The sequence below is a fragment of the Topomyia yanbarensis genome, chromosome 1 (assembly GCF_030247195.1).
Source record: "Topomyia yanbarensis strain Yona2022 chromosome 1, ASM3024719v1, whole genome shotgun sequence".
NCBI lineage: Eukaryota > Metazoa > Arthropoda > Insecta > Diptera > Culicidae > Topomyia > Topomyia yanbarensis.
The window spans coordinates 81,540,858-81,556,576 of record NC_080670.1 but is presented as its reverse complement, the minus strand read 5'-3'; the positions used below and the strand labels follow the sequence as shown (position 1 = coordinate 81,556,576).

The 15,719-nt window shown below is 38.0% G+C and overlaps 1 protein-coding gene and 1 long non-coding RNA gene across 2 annotated transcripts; one reads left to right on the top strand and one right to left on the bottom strand.

Moving 5' to 3' along the window:
• Positions 1–4,433: 4,433 nt before the first annotated feature.
• LOC131693925 (uncharacterized) lies at positions 4,434–5,592 on the top strand. The gene is made up of 3 exons (XR_009306365.1): positions 4,434–4,608; positions 5,042–5,201; positions 5,411–5,592. It is a non-coding gene; the product is annotated as an uncharacterized LOC131693925 (long non-coding RNA).
• Positions 5,593–6,027: 435 nt separating this feature from the next.
• On the bottom strand, positions 6,028–8,020 carry LOC131693863 (putative nuclease HARBI1). The gene is made up of 4 exons (XM_058982090.1): positions 7,894–8,020; positions 7,385–7,823; positions 6,486–6,630; positions 6,028–6,429 (listed from the first exon to the last, which is right to left on the bottom strand). Exons 1-4 carry the CDS (start codon positions 8,007–8,009, stop codon positions 6,056–6,058), a joined length of 1,074 nt encoding a protein of 357 aa, XP_058838073.1. The 5' UTR covers positions 8,010–8,020; the 3' UTR covers positions 6,028–6,055.
• Positions 8,021–15,719: the final 7,699 nt, after the last annotated feature.

Here is a 15,719-nt window from a genome sequence, read left to right as displayed (position 1 = left end):
TGATAGTATTGCTTGTTGCTGATAAATGGCATCAGATTTTTTAAATCAGTTAACTTTTCCTGCGCCAATGATATTGGTTCATTATCAATAGGATCGGGTACCGGTAACGAAAGGTTCTTGTTCAGTATCACCTCCATATTACCCATAGCAAAAACTTTATATTCGTCGGATTGTACATCTGTTTTGTAAAACACATGCCCTGGTGCAGAACTTCAATATTCGAATAGAAAAATTTGTTTGAACTTCAAAGGGTCGCCATTAATGTTATGCTGTGGTCGGCGGTAACGTTGTTAAAGCGTTTTTAATTCCAGGAACTGTGACTGTTGGAGTTCTACTACGTCGAAGGGAACTTTCCGCTTGACTTGTGAGATGAAAATTGCCCAATCTCTAGGAGTTTCGATGTCCATCGTATTCTTTTTCTTTGCTCTCTCTATCGCGGCATGAACGGAATCGACTTCCATGTGTGAGTGGCCAGAAACCATAAATTTGTGACGAATGATCATCGCGACCTGAACGGTGGAATTGTTCAATCAGGAATGTGAATGCCATACAGACTACAAAATTATGGTTTTGACCACTACACCTATCGGAATAAAAATTTATCTCCCTTGTTGGAGGATCAACTTTCTCTTCCAGTTCTTTTTCAAAAAAAAAAGTTGAATATCGTAAATAAGGCAAGAACCTATCTCCTGCGATCCTCTGCGTGCAATGGATTCATTCCAAAGGTACACGCAGCGAAATTTCAAACGCTTAAACCAACAAAATTCATTTTTGATTTAAATCACCACTATATCATTGATTCAAAACCCATTGACTGTTGAGTATACATTGTTTTATTATTGAACTAACATTATTATTTTTACTTCAACCAAATTTCATTTTATGCTGGTCTTGCATAGTAGCAAATAAGCGTGTATTGTGCATATTTGGTGTGTATCATTTTTTTCCTCAGCATACATGTAAGTATAAGAAAACAAACTTAAAACGGCGGTATCTATTAGATTTTTTTGCTAAATGTGAACTTTTTGTTTCGACAGGCTTTGCTGCCCAGTCACAACATACTGGACAATAGTGTTACAACCTTATTGACGTCAAGGATACTCTCTGGGTAAGTGCCAATATTTAAAAAAAGTATATTTAAGGTAACATTATCTTTCTAACTTTCAGGACATTGCTAGAATTATGAAAAAAAAAATTTACTGGCCAAAGAACCATATATGTAATAAAAAATATATGAACCAAACATTTTTTTTTAATTTTCATTGAAAACAAAGCAAACATTTCAATAATAATCGTCTACTATATAATTTGTTGCTTCAACAACAGTATGTTGTTGAATTAATCGTACTCACGACGTTTGATCAATAAGATAGTGTCGATCGTTTCAACAATCATTTTGTTGATTCAACCGGTAGTGTGATTCAAATATAGAAACGTCAAAACCAAAATTTATTGTATAAATAACAATATTATGAATTGAATCAATTCTTGAATATTATTAGCCGTGAGATAATAATAATTATTATTGAGTTTGAACCAGAATATTGTTATGTCTACAATATATTTTTCTGTGTGTAGCATGTTGCCTTATTTTTCCCACGAGATTTGGTAAATAAAGTAAGGTTTAGAGTGTACAGCTGGCGGGAATAAAATGCCTGTCCACACAATAAGAAAGGTGTGGGGAGGCACTTCTGCAGGTCGAACGAGATTGTTCGGATTGAGTGATCCGATTTGGCCGCTGCCACGTCTGTCTGTTTGCAGTTGTACATGAACTTTGCTCTGTCTTGATGCGCTTCCTTTGCAGACTGCACTTCCAGTTGTTTGGATGCATTCTCGGCAGTTTTGAATAATACCGTGAACTTGTCGCACTCTCCGCAAGTATCGCTCTTTGGTTTCCGAAAACTTAGGTTAAACTTGTTGAAAATAATCCTGTACGTGGGGCCCTATTCTCACCGTCACCTCACCTAGTTGGGTGAGGTGAGAGCGAAAAAAGCGATCACCACAGTCACCTAGGTGACTATAGTCACCCAAAGTGACAGAAGTCACCTGGCAGAGCGATTCCCAGAGTCATTTTGAGTGACGACGGTCACCGTGAGAAGGAAAAAAAGTGACTAAATTCTCACCTAAAAAAATTAGGTGACTAGAACCAAGAAGTGTTGCGTTTATTTTTAGATTTTTTTTAGAATTTTCGGTTAACTTTTTCTTTTGGCCAATGGCAGCTGGGAAGTTTTTGAATGGCGAAAATTGACGATTGGCGCCATTTTGAAATCCAAGATGGCGGCTTTCGGTTACCATAAAACACTTAAAACCACCATCAATATGGGTGTCATTTGAAAGGTATTGATTAGTAAAATGCAAAAATTGACGATTAACGCCATTTTGAAATCCAAGATGGCGGCTTCCGGTTACCATAAAACATTTAAAACCACCATCACTATGGGTGTCATTTGAAAGGTATTGACGATTAGCGCCATTTTGAAATCCAAGATGGCGGCTTTCGGTTACCATAAAACACTTAAAACCACCATCAATATTGGTGTCATTTGAAAGGTATTGATTAGTAAAATGCAAAAATTGACGATTAACGCCATTTTGAAATCCAAGATGGCGGCTTCCGGTTACCATAAAACACTCAAAACCACCATCAATATGGGTGTCATTTGAAAGGTATTGATTAGTAAAATGCAAAAATTGACGATTAACGCTATTTTGAAATCCAAGATGGCGGCTTCCGGTTACCATAAAACATTTAAAACCACCATCACTATGGGTGTCATTTGAAAGGTATTGATTAGTAGAATGCAAAAATTGACGTCGAAAATCACCATCGCATACAGGTTCGCATGCGTGAGTGACCATTGTATCCAAGTTTGCATACAAGTCCCGTATAGCGATTGTTGGCCGATCGAAGTGCCAGCCAGTGGCAAGTTGCTACTTGCTGTAGTCATTTCAAAGCGACAGTTTTATTTCTTACACAAGTTGAAAATTTTACTTGTATGTCAGTTCTCAGTGCTTGAAATAATTCTTAAGGATTTTTCACTCATTGTTAAGATCAATATACCCGTTGACATTACCTCATCGAGTAGTTGTGAAATGGATAAAAAGTATCCATTGTTAGAAACAAAAAATACGCATTTTTTGACAGCTCGAATAACTTCCGAAAATGGGCAATTTGTATACATCGGTGAGGCGGCGGTGCATACACCTCTACAGTAAACGGCAAGTTCCCAGTCACTAGATTTCTGTCAGTCTTGGTTCGGCTGCCCTGCCAGATTTCTGCGCGTATCTTGACGGGTTAGTTGAGCTAAGGCGAATTCGGGTTCGCTCGCGTTTTCTAGCAAATTTTGACATGAACCGAGCAAAACCCTGGCATAACTCGGACATAAACTGTGCAAAGATCCTGGCAATTCCTACCTGGTAGAATTTAGCACGAATCGAGCAAAACATCTGACAAAGATGTGGCAGGAAGCGTACAGAGATCTTGGTCGTACATTCCTGGCTGGATTCTGGATAAAAGTGAGCATCATCGGTTGGTTTAACCGCTTCTGCCAGAAACGGTTGTTGCATTTGAGCGAATTCTTTGCCAGAACTCTCGCACAAATCGCGCAAAATGCTCGCAGAAACTCTGCCAGCAACAATTTCGCTTTGCTCAACTTTTGCTAACTTTCTGCTTGCCATGGTGACTGGGTTATGGCGGGTAGCCAAGAACAAAGTTTCAATAGCCTACCGATCGCCAGCATCTAGTTTAATCCACCGAGCCGCCATTTTGTTTTCTGGGTATGGCAAACAAACAGGGATGCCAGCGTTGTTTCACAGATTTTCAATATTCTGCACAGATTTCTAAAATTGCACAGTTTTAGGTTTTAATGCGCAGATTCCCAGTTTTCTGTTTAAATGCACAGACTAGCACAGATTTCTCAATTTTTGATCTCGTGCTCAATTTTTGAGTAGCGCGATAAACAAAAAAAGGTCGCCACTACATGTTTTGAGACAAATTTGTATGTTTTCCTTAAGGTTCAACTGAGAAAGCCTAGAAAAGCGGCCATTTTGGAAAATGCAAAAAGGATTTTTTTTCCATACTGTTGGAAAAATCTTCATGAAAATCAATCAGTAATAGTCCATCAATACCCCGAATACATTCATTCATTTTCATGAAGATTTTCCCAACGGTGAGGGAAAAAACTGCCTTTTTCGTTTTCCCAGATGGCTGATTGTCGAGGCGTTCTCAGTTGAACTTAAACGCAGATTTGTACAGATTTTTGCACAGGCTGCGCACAGATTTCACAAAATATTACCTGGCATCCCTGTAAACAAAAGATTCATTCGTTATTCAGAGATTCAGCGTCTCATTCAATTAGCGTGTCTGTGTAGAAAAATAGAACATTTAGCATCCACTTGTATTTTTTGGTAGTTTCTTTGCAAAAAATGAAAGTCACAACGCGAAAACAGTTTGATAAACTCGTCTTTTACATGCAAAAAAACAAACAAGTTGCCGAAGGCGCAAAATTTGCTTCTTCTAAACAAAATTACAAAGATACATGGGATAAAATAGCGTCGAAACTAAACAGCCTGGGTCCGCCAATAAGAAGCACGAAGGAATGGCAAAAGGTAAATAATTGTCTGCTGATGCAAATGTCACAAATGTTCCTCGAATTAACAAAATAAATTATATAGTGATTCCCAATATAATGTATTTGATAAAGATTCAACTGAGAAAGCTACGAAAAGCGGCCATCTTGGAAAACGGAAAAAGTTTTTTCTCACACCATTGGAAAAACAAATTCATGAAAATTGATCAGTAATACTCTAGCAGTGCCCCGCATACATTGGTTCATTTTCATGAAGAATTTCTCAACGGTGCGAGAAAAAACTGCTTTTTTCGTTTTCCAAGATGGCCGCTTATTGAGGCGTTCTCAAGAATTATTCTCAAGATACATGAGGAACATGAACAGCGTGTGATACTACTAGCAGCTGATTGATTTTATTGCTATTTGCTATAATGTTGAATAAACAAATTCAAGATGTGTGAATCTAATTTTAGGTTTGGACAGATTTGAAGTTGGGTACAAAAAAGAAACTGGCCCATAATAAAAAAGAAGCCCGTGCCACAGGTGGTGGTCCCAATAAAATGCTCCACCTTTCACCCCTGGAATAATCTGTTTCGGAGATGCTATCGTTAAGGCGAACTGTAGACCACACAGGTAACGTTAAAACTTAGAATCGGAAGCTCAACGCTTGGTAACGTGAACACCGTCGACGGTGTGCTTCTGAGACAAAAATACTTTACATTGTACCTATCCCAAGAGATAAAACCTCCACTTTCTATTTGTAAATCTTTTTCTACTATGTTCAAAATTATGAAAAGGCATTGCTTGATACTAATAGCAGCATAATATTTTTCTCTTCATAGGTCCAGTCTTTGGAATGCCAGAAATAGACGAAGAAAAGAAATCCGATGAAGAAAACGAAGAAACCGAGCCGGTTGAGCCTTTGCAGAACGAATCTGATATTGACGATTATTTGGAGCAAAATTACCCGACAGACTTTGAAAATCCAGTTGACGAGATAGAGGCAGTTGAAAATGTAGTTGACGAGGCCGAATTACTTAGAGATAAACATTGTAAGCGCAAAACACAAAAGCGTACTACAGACGATTATCGAAAAAATCTTTTGAATGAACAAACTATGTATTTAAAAGAAATCGTAGAAAATGTTAAAGATTGCGCACGCTATGCCAGAAAGTCGAATTACATAAAAGAAAAGATGCTAAAGCTAGAAGAAAGAAAATTGAAACTGAAGGAAGACAATTACAAAGAAATGCAAAGATCTAAAATCCAAGAATTGGAAATTAAGCTTAAGCTCGTGGAATTGAAACGCCAAAAACTTGAATTCGAAACGAATACTAACTGATTTTTTTAATTTTTTTTTGTTATACTTATATTTATTATTTTTTTATATATGAATGAAATGAAATTAAACGCCATTTAGAAATGTTAAATCATTTTCATGTATTTGTATCACCCCGTCAGTTCAATCTTTCGAAACTATTTGACTCTTACATAAATGAGTTCAGTAGGTCATCTCTAATTCGGTTAGCGTTTCTATCATCATCATTGTAAGTAGATGGGATCTCTGATGAGTTATCTGTTTCAATGTCAACTGCCTCGTCCAAGTTAATATTAAACTTGATTCGTAAGTTGTGTAATGCACATACAACATTTACAATCTGAGAAGCTTTTTCTGGTCCATAGTGCAGCTCTCGTGCACCCAATGTGCATCTAAAAGTTGCCTTTAAAACACCGATTGATCTCTCTACAGTAATCCGAGTCCGAGAGTGTTTTTCGTTGAATCTAAGTTTTTCAATTTCATCGTTTGCTCCGGTCCGATATGGTGTTATCAGAAATGGTTTAAGAGGGTACCCCGCATCACCTGCTGAAATTTTTTTTATTAGTATGCTTGATTAATTTTATTCAGTTTATATTTACCTAGCAACCAGGTATTTCTTTCACCCCGTTCGTATCTAGTGTTTAGGTAACTACTTAATGAACTGGCATTAAACACAAACGAATCGTGAGATGACCCTGGATGATTAGCATCAACGTAGCGAATCATTAATGTATGATCGCATACCTGAAAAACAAATAAGATTATTTTTTTAACTTCACAACAAATTAAACTATCATATTAGAGTACACTGTACACCATTCTGAAAAAAGTGATAAAAGTGTACATGTGCATCTAATCGTCTGAGTGCCTAGAGTGCACTTGTTCCTTGGGTTAGATGATGCGACGTGTACTTGCACTTTTACCACCCTTTTAAGAAGTGTGCACACTTAGGCCGATGACAAGCTGAAGTGAAAAGCGAAGCGCTTGCGGACGCGTCTGAACACCTTACATATGGGATTTTCGATTGATGTGCACCGGTGTAGTGGAGTGCACTAGTTTTGCACTTTCTAGCAGAAGTGTCAATGGAACACCATGTTTTCTGCATTTCTGCTAGAAAGTGCAAAAATGGTGCAGTTCCAGTGCACTCCACTACACCGGTGTCAATCAATCGAAAATCCCAATAGTGTTTTGCCGCGTTCGCCAACGCTTCACCCCGTACGCGTTCTACATGCGCACTCCATAGAGATAGTTAAAACGCATTCGCTTCGCTTAGCGCTACCGCATTGCAAAGCACACCTTCGGCCTTAGTCCAAATTGGTGTCAAACGCGCAATAATGAAATTAGAAACAGATGTTCCCCGTCAAATCAGCCGGATTCCCTACCGGTTTCTGCCGGAATTTCAGCATAATTACCACAGCCTTACGGTTGTTTCATTTGAGCCGAAATTTCTGCGAAAACCAGTCAATTCCGATTACAATTTTGGTTTGAGCTTATTTACCAACATCACATTAATGCTATAGAATCCTTTCCTGTTATAAAACAGGTGTTTGTCCTTTGAAGGTGCTACAATTTTGATATGGGTGCCGTCAATGCACCCAATCACACCGGGAAACCCAGTTTTTTGGAAGAATGCATGTTTTATACTGCTCTTCTCGCTATCTCCTGATGGAAATTTGATGACTTGTGGACAAACAACTGATTCAAATATATCCAGTACCTCACTTAGCCCCTTTGAAACGGTTGGTTGCGCCATTCCAACAAACAAATCGTTGCCAGCTCCTCTCTGATATCCCCCTTCTGCAAAAAATCTAAGGGCAACGGATAGTTTAAAAATTGGTAGAATGGCTTGTGACCCAACTGGTGGATTGATCTTAGCTTCCAATATGTTTAGCAGGTACAAAAATAGGTCTTTGGACACACGGAAGTACTGTACAAAGCTGTGAATGAGAAGTTATATATTTTATATGTTAGACATATACAATGATTGTGTGAAGTTGGAGTACTTACGTTTCATCTGGCAAATCCAATGGATTGGATGCATCGCGAATCCTTCTTCTTCGAATAGCTAAATCACTAGCCTTCTCTTCTTCGCAATCGCTAAACCAAGCTTCGATGGAACTCATTTTCAATCGTTTTGTTGATTCTGGAGCACTTTCCTTTTGTAAATACTGCTACGCAGATGATTAATACAAAACGTCTGTCTTCAATAAGACGTAAAAGTTGTACGGGCAGATTGAGCTGGAATGTTGGAAAGATCTTGACCTTCTTGAAACTAGCAAAATGGAAATTATGCAGCAATGATTAGGCGGACAATGAGACGTTTCTGATTATTTATGTTTTTGTGTACTCATGATGTTTCTCGGGTGCGTTTGACATCCGACAAAATCGTTGATTCGGTTCAACATCAAACGAGGTTGATCAGCAAAAGACGCTATTCGGGGGAGTTCTTCTGCTTGCGCGTAGAAGGATCCACCAGTACATTGTCAAATAACTTCTCATCGAATGACTAACAGGGTGATGAGCCCATTATGGCTGTTTCTATTATCACGCTACCCATTTGAAGCCGTTGGTTAGAGCAGTGTCTGTCATCTTTGTTTAATGCATTGGGTCAAATGGTAGCGCAACAATAGGGGCACTCGATTCGTGTTTTCGTTGCGCTCAAACACGATAATTTCACTGTTTTCAGCGCATGTATGTTATTATCTTGGTACTTAACAACGAAGCAAAGCTGTTGATGCCAATTTGTACGCATTCCATTGTTTGTAGGCCGAGTAATTAATGAATCAGTGAGGCGCCCTCCTTAGTATGGTGAAAATAGGCACTTCACCCTACCTGGTATTGACTAGATAACAAATTTGCTGCTTTTTTAAATTAAAAAAGCTAATTTTTTATTGATCTCTTCTGGCGTTTCACGGTCAAATCACGAGATCAACTCACGTGGAACACCATTTGATTGTAGTATATAAGTTTAGGAATACCGTCGATTATGATGATTGGAGACATTTTGGATTCCTGGATGGTTACTCTGATTTGCGATTCAAATCATTTTGAATCAAATATTGCGACATCCGGTTAATACAATACGATTATAATGGGTAATTGTTTACTTTATGTACTTCTTTCTTTGTACACGGAAAACATGTTTTTCTTGTATGCTAGTTTAGTGTTGTAGTTTCATCAAATTCATCAAAGGGCTTAAAAATTAGTTGTATCTACTAACCTTACTCGTAGGGTTATTGTGCTACCTAAAACAAGCTTTTGGGCGAAGCTAGCTTAAACTAAGGATAGCCCCTATGTTTGAGTATACCGGGCAAACGAGTGGATCACAGGTTTGCTTGCGTTTACGATGACGAGTACGCGGCCACCTCGTCTTGCGGATCCTCAGCAGCTTTGTGCCTCTTCGGATGCTTGGACTCGGCTATGTGGCGTTACATCAACTTCCTCCAGAACCTCACTTTCTGCAGCACAATATCACTGCAAGTTGGGTTAGTCGGTACAACTTATTTATGAAGTTCATGAATAAACTTTAGAAATGTCGTCCTTCCACCTTCTTTTTATGACTTTAGAATACAAATGTAGCATATTCACGAAAGAAAAATATGTTTTCCACTTACAGGGGAAAAAGTACCTAAAGTAAATAATTACCCGATAATGTACAATTAAATGTGGGTCACATAGACGGTTAAAAATGTCGTTCGAAGGCCCTTTGAAAATCTGTGCATTTTGATGGATAATACTTAGACAGGTAAAGCAGCCGCGGAAGCATAACCTAGACAAACAAATTTTGAAAACTCACACTTGAGATCGATGTGACTTGATGAGCAGCAAATCGTGTAAGGGCGGGTCCCTTCAAGTCCTGTAACCGTCGATCAGCCAGCTAGCTTGTCCACCGAACCCAAACTATTTGCTATAACATTCCTGTTCTGACAAGTGTTAAATGAAAAATGAATAGATCATGAAAATCAAGGCCTACCTTGATCGTTAAATATTGAAACTAGGGGCAGATCACTTGTGATGCATTTTGAAAATCAGCGAAATTAAATGCATTTCTTTCCATCAAAATAGAAATTCAAAATGTATTTTTCGTTGCGTGCAATGAATTTTGCGTTGCGTGTTAGCCGTCAAAACCCTACAAAAAACTAGCCCTATATTCAACACAACGTCGAACAAAGTGGATCAGCGTAGGACGATTGTTAAACAAACTTTTGTGCGAGGGAGTGCAAAGTTGATGAAAAAATGGAAATTAAATGCATTTTTTCTAATTTGATGCAAATTTGTTATACATTCCTAGAGTGATCTGCCCCTAGGATTGAAACCATTTAACTAGAGCATGAAATTTGACGTATTTCTATTGTGAATGCCATGTTTTCTTCTTCCTCCGCCACAATTTTTACCTGAAATACGTATTTGACTTAGTCACTTACCATAAAACACTTTTAAGTGTTTTATGGTAACCGGAAGCCGCCATCTTGGATTTCAAAATGGCGCCAATCGTCAATTTTCGCATTCTACTAATCAATACCTTTCAAATGACACCCATATTGATGGTGGTTTTAAGTGTTTTTTGGTTCCCGGAAGCCGCCATCTTGGATTTCAAAATGGCGTCAATCGTAAATTTTCGCATTCTACTAATCAATACCTTTCAAATGACACCCATATTGATGGTGGTTTTAAGTATTTTTTGGTTCCCGGAAGCCGCCATCTTGGATTTCAAAATGGCACCAATCGTCAACTTTCGCATTCTACCAATCAATACCTTTCAAATGACACCCATATTGATGGTGGTTTTAAGTGTTTTATGGTTCCCGGAAGCCGCCATCTTGGATTTCAAAATGGCGCCAATCGTCAATTTTCGCATTCTACTAATCAATACCTTTAAAATGACACCCATATTGATGGTGGTTTTAAGTGTTTTTTGGTTCCCGGAAGCCGCCATCTTGGATTTCAAAATGGCGCCAATCGTCAATTTTCGCATTCTACCAATCAATACCTTTCAAATGACACCCATATTGATGGCGGTTTTAAGTATTTTATGGTTCCCGGAAGCCGCCATCTTGGATTTCAAAATGGCGCCAATCGTCAATTTTCGCATTCTACTAATCAATACCTTTCAAATGACACCCATATTGATAGCGGTTTTAAGTGTTTTATGGTAATCGGAAGCCGCCATCTTGGATTTCAAAATGGCGCCATCTTGGATTTCAAAATGCCAACCAATCAATCAATCGATACAATGCACTTTCGAAATATCCGGGTCAGTGATTGAGTGATCCTAGCAGTCATTTTACAATTTCCGTGAGGTGACTTAAAAATTGCGATTTTGAGTCACCTGGGTGACGACGGTCACCCAACAGTCACCTCACCTAAAGTGAGTCTTGGAATACCTCTTCGTGGGTGAGGTGACTGGTAAGTGAGGTGACGGTGACTCAAGTGAGGTGAGGTGAGGTGACGGTGAGAATAGAGCCCGTGTTGTAATGGACGGATTCTACTTGTTCAGTTCTACACTTCTTTTTGTAGAGATCGTACATCGTTACAATACTCAAATCGCTCGATAGGTATAATTTTGACGATTTTTCTCTGCTATAATGCGATGTGTAGGCTGGAAAAGACAGAATGTGTCTTTCGATATTCTGAAGAGCTTCTTGGCTAACCGGATTCCTGTTGCTGTTATCAGATCGTCTATCATCATCGCACACACCAAGTCCTTCGATCTTTTTACCCGCCAATACACGTACCTTTTTATTCGTTGTGTCGAACGTGGCCAAGTACATCACTTTACAGACGTGAACTCTTCCACCTACAACAGGTAGATAATATTTATGCGAAAAAGCTCTTCTAGAGTTAACTACCTAAAAGAATCTTCATTAATATAACGATGATATTGCTATATGTAATATATACTCGATGATAAGCCACTGGCTCTATTTCAATGTGGTTGCCGAGAAACTGGTTCTGTGCGGAGGACGATAACTTCAGGAGATTTCTCAGAAGTTCACGTCGGAGTTCATCGTTGTATTTTAAATAACACTGTAGATGTGGACATTTACAAGGAGGTCGTATGTTTCGAGCAGGTACATGCTTTCCGTTCACGCGATTGTACGGTAATCCTTTCTCCTTTCGATATTTTCTCGTCGCAGATTCACGGCAGCCTTTGTCACGCTTTAGCTTCTCTTCGTTCTCTACTAGTTCTTCAAACCCTAATTCATCTTGGAATAAATAAACGTTGGCCCTATTAGTTTGATATTTTGAGAGCAATGGCTTTGTTGTTACCAGCAAGATCATTCAATCCTTCAACCTTCTGTTTAACGTCGTCTTCAGCATCCGCCTTTCGTTTTCTTTGTCGCACTACTAAAATGATTATTTCCCATTTTACTTATTATAAAACTATAACAAAACAAATTTTACCTTTTAATATTTCATCATCAGAATCTTCTGCTTCCTCGATATCTTCTACTACTGTTTGATTATGATATGGCTCAAAATATTCGTAGATGGAAAAACTATTTAGAAGCGTAGCATCCCCCGTAGCCTCGTCGGGTATGTTTTCTTGTCCAGAGCCGAGCGGTAGCCAATCCGATGCAGATGAACGTTCAGAAGACTGAAGGTGATTCTCAGCCCCTGGTAAATCGGGAAACGCCGTCTCATCACTCGGGCATTGTCGATAGAAATCGTCGTTTTGATTGTTTTCTCCCACCGTTTGATTCTGTTGCGATATTGGATTTCTGTTTTGAAGTACCAAGTTAATTGCTGCAAGATTGGTTGGTGTCCCAACAAACAATTATGCTGGATAACGGCTTGTCCAGTTCTTGTTCAGCTTATTCCCTCGTAATAAAGGCTTGTTCAGCTTTCGTTGTTTGTTGGGGTTCCTTTTTCGGTGTTAACCTTTATCGGTTTGTGCATTACTAAATCAACAGGAGCACAAGACAAGGTATTGGAAACATTACGGTCAACTGATAGATCTAGCGGTTCATCCTGAAACACTGATTACGACAAATCTAATGCATTCGTCCTTGGATCAGTGAAATGTTTCCTCGGAGTGGACGTAACAATATTAGCGAATGACACGTTGGGATTGGTCGAAATGAATGAGCAGTTCCCGTCTCTTAATTCAGCCCAAGAAACTTCTTCGTATCCCACTGTTGGCGTTGGAATTATAACCCCAAGATTAACAGTGGATCTGTCGTAACTGTTACCAAAAGTAGATGGACATGTTATATTGCTGCTGGTACTGTAACTGTCGATTCTGTCTATTATTCCTTTACTCGAACCGCAGTTTGTTCTACTCTGCCCCGAAGAGTCGAAGCCGGTTTTACGGCAATCATTTTCAGTTGCGATGTCATGACTGTCTGTGATACAATTTGCCGCTTCTAGCAGTTTGAACAAGTTCTACCCAACGAATACACACAGAAAAATATATTGTAGACATAACAATATTCTGGTTCAAACTCAATAATAATTATTATTATCTCACGGCTAATAATATTCAAGAATTGATTCAATTCATAATATTGTTATTTATACAATAAATTTTGGTTTTGACGTTTCTATATTTGAATCACACTACCGGTTGAATCAACAAAATGATTGTTGAAACGATCGACACTATCTTATTGATCGAACGTCGTGAGCACGATTAATTCAACAACATACTGTTGTTGAAGCAACAAATTATATAGTAGACGATTATTATTGAAATGTTTGCTTTGTTTTCAATGAAAATTAAAAAAAAAATGTTTGGTTCATATATTTTTTATTACATATATGGTTCTTTGGCCAGTAAATTTTTTTTTTCATAATTCTAGCAATGTCCTGAAAGTTAGAAAGATAATGTTACCTTAAATATACTTTTTTTAAATATTGGCACTTACCCAGAGAGTATCCTTGACGTCAATAAGGTTGTAACACTATTGTCCAGTATGTTGTGACTGGGCAGCAAAGCCTGTCGAAACAAAAAGTTCACATTTAGCAAAAAAATCTAATAGATACCGCCGTTTTAAGTTTGTTTTCTTATACTTACATGTATGCTGAGGAAAAAAATGATACACACCAAATATGCACAATACACGCTTATTTGCTACTATGCAAGACCAGCATAAAATGAAATTTGGTTGAAGTAAAAATAATAATGTTAGTTCAATAATAAAACAATGTATACTCAACAGTCAATGGGTTTTGAATCAATGATATAGTGGTGATTTAAATCAAAAATGAATTTTGTTGGTTTAAGCGTTTGAAATTTCGCTGCGTGTAATACTTACTCAACAAAAGATCAATAGCAAAGTTCATGATTCAGTCCGTTTATGAACGTCGATTCGCTACAAGTGACAATTTTAAATGAAAAAGTGATAATCCAAAATATTGCGGCTAAGGGCTCATCAACAGAATTCGCTTTGAGCTGATGTTATGTCCTCCCTTTCAATAATGGCCTATCATCACTTCACTACCATATTGGTATTGGTACTCTTGTGCCCTTTGCAAAATCATGAAATTTTAAGAGTTATTGTCGGTTTTTTTAATATTGAATAGACCTTTCTTGTCCGACCTAATCCCTATTTTTCTTATTTTTGATCGAAAGATATCATATTTTTAAGACCATTCACGGTAAAATGAGATTTTTAGGACCTTCCCTGATTTTTTAATGATTTTTTGAAAATTGAAAATTGCAAGAATGTTGAGTAATATTTTCACCAAATCAAGAATGGTGAGACTCGAAATACCTGTTTCGGCAGCACTGTTTTGCAAATTTCAGTTTGCTTTATCGGCAACACTGCAAATGAAGTGGTGAATCGCGATGCTAAGTTCATTACTTTACGGTGACGTCACAAATGAACTCGAGAGTGTATCTTTGACAGATTGCTATAGAACATTGCATGAAAATGTATAACCTCACATTTCTGACAGTTCAGAGAGTTTGTTTACATGGACTCAGAAAATTTTTGATTTCACCCAGAACAAAGCTTGGTTCGAATTGCTTTTATATTCTAAGACCATGTAAACAAGCTCGCTAAACTGTCAATCTTGCAATGTCCCATTACTATTATAAGGTCTTGAAAAAATTATTTAAATCTGTAAAACTAACTCGATGCGGCAATGCCCCCAAGAAAACATTCCATCGCACCATCTATATTTACGTAAGTGGAAAATTCGAGTTATACATATTTCGGCGTAAACCTAATGGGTTAGGTGCCATCATTGCAGGTGCCCAGTAAGGGTAATGTAACACTACGAATCAGTAGTAGCCGATTACATCGAGGAAGCACTCATCCAGCAAAAACTATCCAACGGATTCGTTCCGGAAAGCGTTGGATCGCGTTCTGATTGAAAGATTCCACGTTTTGGTAGTTGCACCCTAGTACCGAATTACGATTCCAACACGGTATTCCCACCGGTATCATAATCGAATTTGGTACCAGATTGTAAATCTTTGAAAAATAACTTAGGACTCGAGGTTTTGCTTACGTGACACGGCGACCAACTTAACATGCTGAACTACATGCTCTGGCTATAGTGTTCGACATTTTGAAATTCGCGCTATGCGATAAGCACGAGTTTGATAAGGGACGTTTTAACAAACTGCTTCAACGGCTCAAATTAGTGAAACAAGATGAAACCAAGAAAAAGTTTTTAATTTTATGTAATTGAATAATTTCATAATCCCACAGAAATCTATTGGTTTCAATATTAATCCGGTAAAGGAATCTTCCTTTCAACAAAGAATCACACCAAATTCCCAAGGAAGATATTAACTAAGACATTGAAACGTAACCGTATAGCTTCTAATCTAATTTTGCTCAGTATTAACATTAGTCTGTATATTTCATCCATGGAACTAT